This window comes from Ochotona curzoniae, unplaced genomic scaffold, assembly GCF_017591425.1.
Source record: "Ochotona curzoniae isolate NIBS_2020 unplaced genomic scaffold, NIBS_Ocur_1.0 contig_2754, whole genome shotgun sequence".
In the NCBI taxonomy this organism is placed as follows: domain Eukaryota; kingdom Metazoa; phylum Chordata; class Mammalia; order Lagomorpha; family Ochotonidae; genus Ochotona; species Ochotona curzoniae.
This window is the reverse complement of record NW_024465582.1, coordinates 3,391,531-3,403,975: the sequence shown is the minus strand read 5'-3', so window position 1 is coordinate 3,403,975 and position 12,445 is coordinate 3,391,531. Positions and strand designations below refer to the sequence as shown.

The window sequence follows — 12,445 nt, the reverse complement described above, 5'->3', positions numbered from 1 at the left end:
TAGTGGTTTTCACCATTTATTAACGACATTCAGTTCCTCTTACTCTGTGTTTAAGAGATTTAAGTGCTTGAGTAAGAGCTCAGTGGTCATTAGAATAATATGAGAGTTCTGCCTTTGTATTTAGCAAAGGCAACATAGCCGTGCACATCTGTGAGGGCTTTCTTCATGCACCAGTGTTAATGCTGTTTACGGGCACATGCCTGCTCGAACGCCATGGCATTTAAGTACAAGGAGACCCTGATCCCAACACACCGTGCAGTAACCAGCAGAATACTTAGCACTCACTTCAGGGTTGCCGAGTAAGGGGATTCCTCTTGCAGGTATCTTGAGGCTGAAAAGCTTTGCAGGTGTGACTATGTGCAGGTCTCTCATTTAGATAGCAGCAACTGAGTGGAGTCTGAAGGGTTTATGCAGGATCCTAGCATTGTGTTGGCAATGGATGCAGGGTTTCAGCCCCATTTTGCAAAGATTATCCTGAATCTGCAGGATGTAAGTCTCCTCAAAGCAGAGCCCACGTGATGATGGACCAGCAGCCTGATCCTCTGTCTTCACATTTCGCCCACAGAGCTGGAGGAACCTCATTTCTCAGTTTTGTAATGGCATCTCTCCGGTAGAAGCGGAAGAGGCCTCAGATTCTGTATTGTGGGTCTGGGCCAAGGCCCCAGGACTGCATTTGTTACCTTTCAATGAATGGGCTCGTTCCATGGAGTCCCCAGGAATGGGGGTCATTGCTGCTCCCATCATGTCAGTTAGAAACCAGGACTCAGGGTCCCAGATCAAGATCACCCCTACCTGTTTACCCTGTGCTTCACCCACGGTTCCCTGGCCTTATCCCCCCAGGAAAGTTCTGTCTTCTGCAGTTCCTTTGTAAGGATCTTAAGTAAGGATCTCTTCCAGTTGGAGCTGCAATAGGAGATGGACATGTCCTGTGTCTGCTTTTGTTACAACTCTGGCAAAAGGTACGGGGAACTTCGAACATAAAGGAAACATTTCAATTTCTGGAAAAAAAAAATCTGAATAGAAAATATAACACTTCAATTTAGCCCTCAGACAATCTTGGCTGGAGTACAGGGAGAATCGCAGCATGTTCCCGGAAGCCCTGTGCACTTGCCCAATACACCTCCCTCCTCAATCCATTGACAATGAATGAGTTGTACAAAAATGAATTCAATGCAGGATTTGAGGTGATGTTTGTTAACAGAAATTGGGTAGCATTTGGACACTGGATATCCTAGGTGGAGGAAAACTGGCTGTTACACAAGTGGGCGGAAAATCTCATGAAACTGGTTCTCACCCCAGGGGAGCGTCAGCAGTCACCTTTCAAGGCGAGGCAGCTGAGGTCACAGGCTGTAGGCTCACTCTGTTTGCGCTGAGTCTTGGGGCTTTTTACAATGAGCTTCCCAAGCTGGGCTTCAGTTTTCCTATCTATAAGATGGGATGTGGTGAAGATAAGGTGGAGAGCCTCAGCTGGTGTGTGCCTTATTGCATTTGGCTCTGCATTGATATTCAATAATCTAAAAGGCATGTACCAAATAGAAAACCACTTATCAGAAACCTGGGTTGTACCACAACTATGGAGAACTTACCCTAGATGGGCTTATTTCTGCTGCTTTTTCAAGGAAAACTAAGAAAGTATAAAAATACCTATTTTATACAAAAGGTTAAAGCTACAGTCCTCACACCATGATGTGTGTTTCAGTTTTCTAGTCAGATTCTCACATGCATATACTCAGTGTGACAATGAGCCTGTGGTTAAATGTCACCCAGCTAGCTCCATGTTTTCTGGGGACCACAGGCTCTTTTGCTATACGGCGCAGCGGACCCACCAAGAAGGCACTGAGCTGGCAGTACTGACTGCCCTCCAAGCCATCCTTGGCCTAGAATGAAACTCAACATTCTTACCATGCAGAATTACAGTTGCTTTGCGCTCTCGCTAATGATCGACCGGGGCAATTCCTTTCATTTTTGCTATTTTATTACCATTACTATTCTTATTTTTGTCTGCCCCATGCTTCTTGGTTTTTTCATGAGCCTTCACTTCAAAGTTTTTGTTGTATCATTCCTGTTAACATCTCTTGACCCTGACCTGAAGAAAAAGGACTCTGGCAGCAAAAAGCAAAGACTGTCCACTGCCACAGTTCTCGGGTGGGAGAGGGAGGAAGGACCTTGCTCCCAGGCGCTGGAGCTATGGATAGAGACCTTTCTAGTCATCACTGGTGGAGATGGCAGAGTATTAGCACCCAGTGAATGGAGGTCACGGGTGTCACTGTTCATGGTAATACATTCAAGATAGCCCCCTGACAAGTGATTTACAGCCAAATATCAAAGGTACCAAGGATGTAAAAATCCTAGCCTCATGGAAACAGGTAGACGAGCAGTTCCAGTCATGTCCTCCAGTTGGGCATTAGCCTGGAGCTTACTCTGTTCATGGGCATGGCTGGTGGAGGCAGCCCAACCCTCTGTAGCCCTCTGGGGCATCATACTGATAATGAACGCAACCCTTTTTCATTCATTCATAGTGTTTTCTTTGTGAAAGATCAGAAAATTCAGATAGAAAACCTGAGTACCCATGCTGGGGCCGCTGCTGTAGCTTCTTTGGCCTGCAAAGGCTGAAATACTCAGGCCCTTCCAGGTCATGAAAGTTCTTTGGTGGAAGCAGGTGGCATAGAATGCTGAGTGATCTTATTTCCGTCTTCATTACTTTGTCACAATTCTTTTAGGTACTTCACCTCTCTGAGTTTTTTGTTTTTATTCATTTTAGCATTTATCAATTTATATTGGAAAGGCAGATTTATAGGGAGAAGGAGATACAGAGAGGAAGATCCCCAAATGACTGTAGTGGCCAGAGCTGAGCCAATTTAAACCCAGGAGCTTCTTCCAGGTCTCCCACGGAGATGTGGTGTCCCAGGGCTTTAGGCCACCCTCTGCTGCTTTTCCAGGCTATAAGATTGGAAGTGGAACTGGGACAAAAATTGGTGCCCATGTGGGGTGCAGGTGCTGTGAAACGGAGAGGATTAGCCGGTTGAGACCTTGTGCCCTGCCCAGGAGCTGCATTTATTTTCCATTTTGGAAACATCTGTTTTGAGGTCCACTCACACCCTGAATGGGAGCCAGCAGATGCCGCAGCTCCATTTCCTCAGCTTTGCTGTAATGATTATAGAAACGGCCGGGCATAATGGGGAGTTCACAGTCTTTTCCACCTTAATGGACACAGAATGTCAGTGCCAATTGCAGAGAAGAGCTTGGCTGTAATTGAGGCAGTTGCATATGGCAATGGGATACAGTGGAGAGCACACTGTATGTACAACTGCTTGTTGAGTTTTGAAAAATGGTAGATCAAAGTGCAGTGTAACTGTGACATCCGCATTGCTCTGTGGCGGTGAAGTACCAGCCTGTTTTCAGAGAATGGATTGCCACATTACTTATCCCAAGCAGGACGAGCCTTTACAAGCATGAGTAGTTCAGGAAGGGACTTGGGCTACAGAGATGGGTGTAGCAGGCAGCAGCGGCTCATGTGACACCATAGTTACTCTTTATCCATGCTCTGTATTTGTCAGGTTTTTGTCAGCAATTCATGCATCCCTGTACTAAAATTGGCAAGTTTGGACTTTAGCCTTTTCCCTTCCTTGTTCAACAGGGAGATTTCTCTTTTCAGGAAAACCCACTGGTCCCCTGAAGCAGTGACTGCGAATGGAACTGAGTCACTCGGCTTTTTACAGCTTTCTTCCTCCCTGCTACTCAAGTCACCTTGAGACTCAGCAGCCCTGGCCAGCTTCTGTCCTAGCTCTTGCATTGTCTTCTGAGATGCAACACACGCTCTTGTTCTGCAAGCCCTGAGCTTGCTGGGCGTGCTCTCCTTGGCAGCCCAGCTCTGGTCGTGGCCCCATCATTGGATTGTATGAGTTGATGTGGTCATGCCTCAAGAGCTTCCCTGCTGGCAGAAGCACTCTGAGTGGGTGGTGACAGTATGCACTCAACCAGGATACGCTCAGCTCCTAGAGTACGCAGCAGTTGCTTAACAGACATCATTTAAATACGTTTTGAATTAAGTGTTGGTCACTGTAAGGTGATTTCAGAGGTGAGCTGGACCTTACGTGATAGCAGCTTTCCCAGTCTTTCATTTGGTAGGGGTGCGTGGACGGGTAACAGTTCTCCATCTAGGGAATTGCACTCCAGGCTTTACATTCCTTGGGTTTTCCACACTAGTCACACTTGGACTCTACGCCAATGCCCTGTCACTGGAAGCTTCCATGCCTCCTACCTCCTCCTCCTCACTGCACACTGTTCCTTCTTTTTCCTTAAGGTTCTTCTTGGCCCCATTGCTTTACCATCCCTTCCTCCCAACTTTCCACTTCCTCCTTCTCATCTCTTTTCTACCACCTGCTTCCTTTTCTCCTTCCTCAGGGTCACTACCAATAACCTCTGCTACTCTACTTTGCAATGCTGTCTCAGACACTCTGTTCATCATAGTGAAAAGTATTCTGACTGTCTTCTAATTGGACCTTCTGCTATGTTTATGTTTATGGTTTCAGTCCTCTCTGACACCTTCATCTCTGTTTCCTAGACGAGGAACCTCACGGTGGACGGACACTTCGGGGCATGGTCCTCGTGGGTGCCATGCACACACACAGACGGCACTGCTGTAGGGTCCTGCCTCTGTCGGTCTCGCTCCTGTGACAGCCCAGCTCCACAGTGCGGTGGCTGGCCCTGTGACGGCCCCAGCATGGAAATCGCCAACTGTTCCAGGTAGGCCGAGGGAGCACACCCCTTCTCCCCTGTATACTGCCCTGTGTTCAAATCAAGTGTCTAGAGGCTTAGGCAGTCACTCCTACTGCATACCTTCCCTTCTGCAGAGGAAGGGGCCAGGGAGACGGGTGTACTCTCCACTTAAAATTGAAACTTCCACCTGCCAGTGAGATGCTACCTACAGGCCTGCCATGGCTTCTTCACTAGCTTTGGAAACATAGCTTACACAGCTTGATAGGCTTTTTTTAAGGAAATACCCTTTTTTTTAATGGATTTCCATCTAAAATATGTAGACTACTAGTCCCGACTGGGAGGCAGTTATGCAGGTGAATACTCTGCAGTATATCCAAGCTCACCTCCCCCAACTCAGCCAGCAGCGACCCCAGAGCAGTCAACGGAGCAGCCCACGTCATCTGTCCCAGTGTGCAGATTCCCTGTACCTCTGCTGAGTGTGATGGTGGTGCTTAAGATATGTGTGTGTGTGTCTGTGTGTGTACACACACATAACTGTACTCGGGTTTTGTCCCATCCCTAGAATCTAAGCACTGTGCCTGATGTGGACGAAGTGATGTCTAATTTTATTACTCCAGGTCTGTGTACTACTGCTAAGCTGGAGTAAATTAAGTACAGAAAGGTGAAACACACTGTTTTTTAGAATAATTTACATTTGAAACTACTTTAGAAATCATTTATTTTCAATTGTCATTTATACCTGGATTTTCAGTAGAATAATGAACTTTTATTTTTAAAAGAATGCATAAAGTAAAAATGACAATTGTGGTGAATTAACTTGTTTCCAAAGAAAGTATAAATCCATTCCTGGGCTTGTAGACATTCGCATATGAATTCGGCAGCAGGCATCTTCCATGCAGTGGGCCATCTGCGTGGGAGTTTGGGTCCTACCTCCCACAGGTATTTTAATACCTAAAAGCCTTAGAAATGCTTGGCATTTACTTGTTACCAGCAGGAAGAAATTGCTGAAGAAGTTATCTAAATGATGAGCTGTGAATACAAACATTTTACAGGAGAAAATAAGAAGGAACCCTTCTTTCAGTAGCAGTTGAGTCTATGAAACACTCTTACAAAATTGGCTCATTTTAAAATGTGTCTACATTGTATATGGAGAATAGCATACATACACACACATATATATGTATGTATGTAGATACACTCAGCAATAATTCGAGCTCCTTATCTGTGCTCTTATGAAACTTTGCCAGTTTCCAGGAGAATAGATAAGAATTTGTGTTTAAATGCCTTGCTTTTGTTTTTGATGTAGTCTGTTGCAAGGCCTCTGACATCAGGGCACCTTTGCCAGCGTGAACACCATCAGGACAATTATTAATGGATCGTAACATCTCGTACAGTGTAAGCTGATTGTTTTGTTCTGATGCACACTTGTTTTGGACTCTAACGGATATGACAAATAGGGCCATACGCTCCAGAGATCCGCTTTTCCGTGAAGCAGTGTTGTTCTGTGTCAGTTCACCTTCTCATCCTTGAGGTTTCTTACCACAAATTGAGTGTCTTTTACCCAAAGGGTCGGGACCTAAATTCTTCTGGATTTCAGTTCTCCATCTGTTGGCCATCTTTCCATATCGATCATGCAATATCTTAGGGATGGCTCCATGTCTAAACACAGATTTCATGGGTTTCATATGCACTTTATATTCACACACTGGAAAGAATTTTATAGAGTATTTTATTTAGTGTATCTTGCATTCTGACTGTGACTTAGCACACGATTTCAGAAGTAGAAACTCTTGGATCATCAAGTCAGCTCTCAGAACATTTCTGATTTGGGAATATTGTGGCTTTTCAATTGTTAGGTTAACGATGTGCAACCCACAGTTTCTAACATGACAGGACTTTAAATCTTCTTGACTCTGAAATCACATGCCTGGGTGGGATGATGGGGTGCTCGAGCCACTGGGGCTCATACCTGGGGTAGGATGGGGTGGGGTGCTCAAGCCACTGGGCTCATGCCTGGGGCGGGATGATGGGGTGCTTGAGTCATTGGGACTCATGCCTGGGGTGGGATGATGGGGTGCTTGAGTCACTGGGGCTCATTCCTGGGGTAGGATGATGGGGTGCTTGAGTCACTGGAGCTCATTCCTGGGGTAGGATGATGGAGTGCTCACAGCCACTGGGCTCATGCCTGGGGTGGGGTGGGGTGCTCAAGCCACTGGGCTCATGCCTGGGACGGGATGATGGGGTGCTCGAGCCACTTGGGCTCATGCCTGGGGTGGGGTGGGGTGCTCGAGCCACTGGGATTCAGAAGCCCAGTCCACTTGGTCTTTGGCTGATGTTTGCTCCTCTTAGTACCTCCCAGATTAGGTGTTCTCCATGGAGACCATGTGTGTGCTGCGCTGGCTGGGATGCAGGCATGGCTTGTCCCTGAGCAGATCAATGACAGATCACATTGCTTTCTCTCTCCTAGGAACGGAGGCTGGACCCCTTGGACCTCATGGTCACCCTGCAGCACCACCTGTGGGATTGGCTTCCAGGTGCGGCAGCGGTCCTGCAGCAACCCCACCCCCCGGCATGGGGGCCGAGTGTGCGTGGGACAGAACCGAGAAGAAAGGTGCGTAACCACTCGCTGCCAGCATCGCCTCCCACATCTTTGCTCTCATTCCAGCGTGGTCAGTCTGAGCTCTGAGGTTAGCTTAGCTGTTGATGGCCTCCGTTTTTGAATGATCTGCCTGTCTGCCTAACTCCTGGTAAGCAGGACAGCAGCATCATGGGCTGGCTGGTTGGGTTGACTCACTGAGCAATTCTCCAGGTAGCCCAGAATACAAGAGATGAATAGTTTAGGCCACCTGTGCTGACACCCAGAGCTTGGGAAGCCAGGCTTCTGGCGAATGCCTGTCCTTGTGGGAATTCACCCAGTACTCTGAAGAGCTGCTGTACTCTGGAGGCCCTGCGGCCACAGGTCTAGATACGCTGTTGGGTAGGAGCTGTCCTTTCCACCTGTATCAAACGAAGCAGCAGGATGGAGGTGAGCACAGGGCAGGGCTTGGGTTATGTGTATCTGTAACCTGCCCTGTTGACAACAGCCTCAAGGAAACTGTGGAACAGCCCTGAGTGGGAGTCTCTGTGCACTCCATAGGTTTTCAGTCCCAGTAGCATCATTTCAGTTTGATGCTGGAGTTCACAATGTGTTTCTCTGACTTCAGGGTCTGAAGATGTAACATCTTTTCAGTTTAGTATGTCTTGCAGTCTGTCACTGGCGGGAGAGAGTTCAAGCAGGTCCGTTGCGTGGAGCGTTTAGGCTCCCTGCTTCGGCTGTGTCGCGTGCTTACTGAAGAGCTGTCAGAGCTTTCTAAGCAGTGTCACAGGCTCGTGTTTACTGGCCAGAGCTCAGGAAAGACTCAGAAAAGCACTCTAGGCACCTAGTTGCCATTAGTTGGCAATGTGGGTAAGCAGAACCACTGGGCTCACTGTAAGAGGCATTTATTACCACCAAGATCAGGAAACCACACCCCTTCCCTTCCTCACTTACCAATTAGGACTGCATTCCCTGGACTAAGGAGGAAGTGAAGCCGATTTGGACAAAGCAGTGTTTGTCAGTCCTGAAGGGTTCCCCAAGATGGTCTTGTGCTGATCTGTCATTTCCCTCTCACTCAAGCTAGTAAGTGGTGAAGCCGATTATGGAAGAATTGTCTCACTACTCTTTCAAAGTCTTGGAAGATTTCGTGTTGGCCGGAAGTTTTTAAATGCAGCGCATTGTCACATAGTGCAGGTCTTTCATTCAAAGTCACTTTCATTTGTTGTGAAGCCTTCTTGTAAGTGTAGCATCACTAAGGACGTAACTTGCGTGTTGTGTTGCCTTGCTTCCTCTGCCCGCGGCGGGAGAGGCCACTTAGCTTTGGAGTGACCGTGCCTAGCCACACATCCACATCTGATGGTTCATAAAGCCACGCTTTTAGGAAAAGCTTGGCAGGGGGAGTGACTGATGCACCTAGGGGTTTTAATTTTGTTTTATGGAAGAGACATTAATTTGAGCTGTCTTAAATACTTTCTCAATGGAGAAATAATTCGATTTGAGTATTAAAAATGGATAAGAATGGGCACTATGTGAGTCTTCTAATGTGTCAAATTTAATCCTCGCTATCACGTAGCCTTCCATAGGAGCCACCAAGAGGAATAATGCAGCTTCCCAATGTCCCAAGGTTATTATTTTCATTACTAAATCAAATGGGATTTCTTTTTTATGTTCATTTTTTGTGATGCAGTTCTATAGGGTCAGGAATCTCCTCTTCCACCCTTCCTATTCTCTCTGGGATTTCTGTTCACCTGGTAATAGAGGGGAAAAACCTAGCCACATAAGCCTCATATGCAAACTGCATCTCACCCATCTCCCAAGTTCCCACTAAAGTGTCACGCATTAAGACCCCCAAGCCCAGGCCCTTATTACTAACATCAGTCCCAGGTATGACTGGTGTTCTCTGGGTCTAGTTCCTCTTGTTATATCCATCTTCAAAAATGGGACAGTTAGTAAACCTGTGTACCATATGAGTGCCAGTTTGAGTCCTGCCTGCTTCAGTTCTAATCTAGCTCCCTGTTAATGCATATGGGAAAGCATCGGAAGGTGGCCCAAGTCCTTGGGCCCCTGCAAGCATGTTAGAGACCTGAAAGAAGCTTCTGGCTCCTGGCTGTGGACCAACCCACTTCTGAGCACTGTGGCCATTTGAAGAGTTAATCAGCAGATGGAAGACTCTTTCCTTCCATCCCTTATTCCTCCCTCCCTCTCTCTAAGCATCCCTTTCAAATAAATAAATGAATGAATCCAAAGACAAGCCTAAGCATAATGTCCCTTATTTCTTGGTGGTTGGGTCCACTTCCTAAGACCGTCTTGCTTTCCTTTCCGGGTGCCATGCACTAGGAGTTGGGTAGTGGTTTCCACTTTCTTCCTGCCTCGGAATGTTCAACTTTCGATTTTTTTTTCTTTGTGCTTTTTCTGTACCTTTGAGTAGTTAAAACCTTGCATTTCTCTTTCATCCCACACTTTACTGGAAGCAGCAAGAATAACCCAGGCAGCACCTTCAGCACTAAGCTTCAGAATTTCCTCAGCTGCATGACTCACTGCACACTTTCATGTTCTGTCTTTATTCCTGTCGGCAAGAAGTTGGGGAGCTTTTCCCATTATAGAACAAGGTTCTGCTTTCTTTCGGTCTCAGCTGGAATAACTTTCTGAAAAACTTACTGGGTCCTCCAAGGACTTCCTTGGAGTCTACTTTGTTCAGGAAAAGCCACCGTCACGGTGCTTTTCATAACTGTTCCTCCCTCTTGGATGTGGCTGGGAAACAGCATCCTCCAGTTTGTTCTGGTACTCTGCTGTGACCGAGAGGATCTGTGCGACCCACACGTGTCCTTGACCTCTTGGAAGGACCCTCCGTCCACTCAGTACCACATTGACGCTTTGATTTCACTGAGGTTATAGCAGGATATTTGGCAGTTGGAAATTCAATCTCCTACCTTTATGCCAGTTTTGCAGGTAGTGCTGGGAACCTGCTTTGTAATTCACCATCTTGTTCCAAGTGGCGAGTCTCACCCAGTCCTTTTTCCTTGCGGAAGAATCCACCCCTCCAAGTTTCTGTCTCCAGCACTTCACGGTTAGCAGCAAGGATTATGCAGGTGACACCTTCAGCACTTGGCTGAGAAATTTTCTTAAGCTACGTAACTTAGTGCACTTTTGCATGTTCTACTTTATTGCGTGAGGCAGCAATTTTGCAAGCTTTCTGCAATTATATAGCAAGGTTCTTTTATTCCATTTTGCAGTAATATACTTAGGGGTCCTTTGAAATGTCCTTTATTGGGGTAAAGCATGTGTAACATATCTAATCCACCTAACCATTTTAATCGTGCAGTTCAGTGCACTAGTTCCATTTAGCTTAACTGTAAAAACACAAACACTATGCCTGAAGTTCACTCATCACTGCAGACAGAAGCTGTGGTCATTCACTAACAATTCACAGTACCATTCCATCCTGTCTTCTCTTTATAGCCTCGTTTACGTCCAGGTCCACTAATTTACCCCTTACATATACTTCCTGTGGACAAAATCCTTACAAGATGCAACATCCTTTTGTATCTTGCTTATCTCGCTGAACTATCTCAGGATTTGCCCATCTTTCATCATCCTTTCTCACGAATTGTACCACATTTTGCTTATTTGTCTACCAGTAGTTATTTCATACAATGTTATGATGAACTTTGGCATGTGATGCCTTTCTCTGTGCTATACTTTCTGAGCCAGTGCCCTGTTTCCCAGTTGGCACAGTGCCCTGTAGGAGGAAGTCCACAGTGGCTGAGCTGGGCCAGGCTTTTGGAACCATTGTGTCCTGTTTCAAAAGATGGATGGAATAGCAAGGGAGGAAGATGCAGGAGAAAATACTTCCCATACTACTATTCTCTAGAACCTAAATTTGGGCTTAGTAAACACTTGGTTTGTCACCCCATCTTTCACACTCTATTTGATTATGACCACAATAACTTCTTTCCTTCATGTTTTTGCTGTTTTTCTCACTTCATCCCATTTCATCTGTAGCATTAAAGACACAAGGAAGATGTGGCTGCTCAGAGAGTTAAAGGATGCTTTGTGTATTTAGCTTAAAAAAATAGACAAATTCACAATATATGTAGAGGGACAGAGTGCCTTCCAACACCGTAGACCTCAGGGAAGTTGTTCGTAAAGTTGTGTCATAATTCTGTTGAATGACTGATGGTCTTTTGAATCATGACATCATTTTGAGGGTGTAAAATTAGTTTTAGACACTATAAGCTCAGTATATAGCATAGGTTTTCATACTCACCTCCTGCTTCAACCTTTACAAATTTATCCGGGTAAGGTAATGGGACTTACCTGACTCCACAATGAGAAATGAATTTGATATAAAGCTACACTGACTTTGTATGGGTAACTACTTTGTCTTTCACTATTTGTGTTCAGAAGATAAATGTCCCTACCTTGATATTTCTATATGCTCTTACTTTTGGGTGTCTGTTTGAAGGGTTTTGTTTTATTTTGTTTCTCTTTTAATTGGCTGCACAGGAAGATCCATCCTGCATTGTGAGTTTAGTATTTTTTTCCATCGTCTGCCATACATCCCATCGTCTGTGCATACACAGCATGGCTGGCGTGACATCTGCCACTTGTATGGTGCCACCACTCCAAACAAACAAAAAAAAGCCGCCCCATGCACAGCATGCCCATGTGTTCAACATCTGCTGCAGGGACGGCAAGTGGAAAGGTCTGCCGTTCCGTGGGGCACTGAACGGTTCCCTTCTCCTCTTGGTTTCCTCATTCCAGGTACTGCAATGAGCATCTGCTGTGCCCCCCACACATGTTCTGGACGGGCTGGGGTCCTTGGGAACGATGCACAGCCCAGTGTGGGGGTGGCATCCAAGCACGTCGAAGAACCTGTGAGAATGGGCCCGACTGTGCAGGCTGCAGTGTGGTGAGTAGCCTCGTCCTCATGCTCCGCTCACAGCACCTGAGAATCAGGTGACTGGAGCCCTAGGGTTGACCTAAGACTACTCCTGGCTTTGTTTTACTGCTGCCTTCCGCAGGTCCTATTCCTGTTAACACTTTAAACTGTTGTGTAAAGTTCCCCTGTGCTGCTCTTTCCCAGCGCCCTGCGTCTGTGCTTCCTGTCACGTCTGTAAGCCCAACAGCCCTGGCCCCTGAGGGACTGCT

The 12,445-nt window shown here is 46.4% G+C and overlaps 1 protein-coding gene across 1 annotated transcript in view; it reads left to right on the top strand.

The window, feature by feature from the left end:
- The window catches only part of SEMA5A (semaphorin 5A), a 199,674-nt gene that overhangs the window by 144,047 nt on the left and 43,182 nt on the right, over nucleotides 1-12,445 (top strand). Inside the window, exons 12-14 of the mRNA XM_040977393.1 lie at nucleotides 4,565-4,746; nucleotides 7,187-7,330; nucleotides 12,059-12,206. Coding sequence (XP_040833327.1) covers nucleotides 4,565-4,746; nucleotides 7,187-7,330; nucleotides 12,059-12,206 — 474 coding nt within the window. The remainder of the gene's footprint in view (nucleotides 1-4,564; nucleotides 4,747-7,186; nucleotides 7,331-12,058; nucleotides 12,207-12,445) is intronic.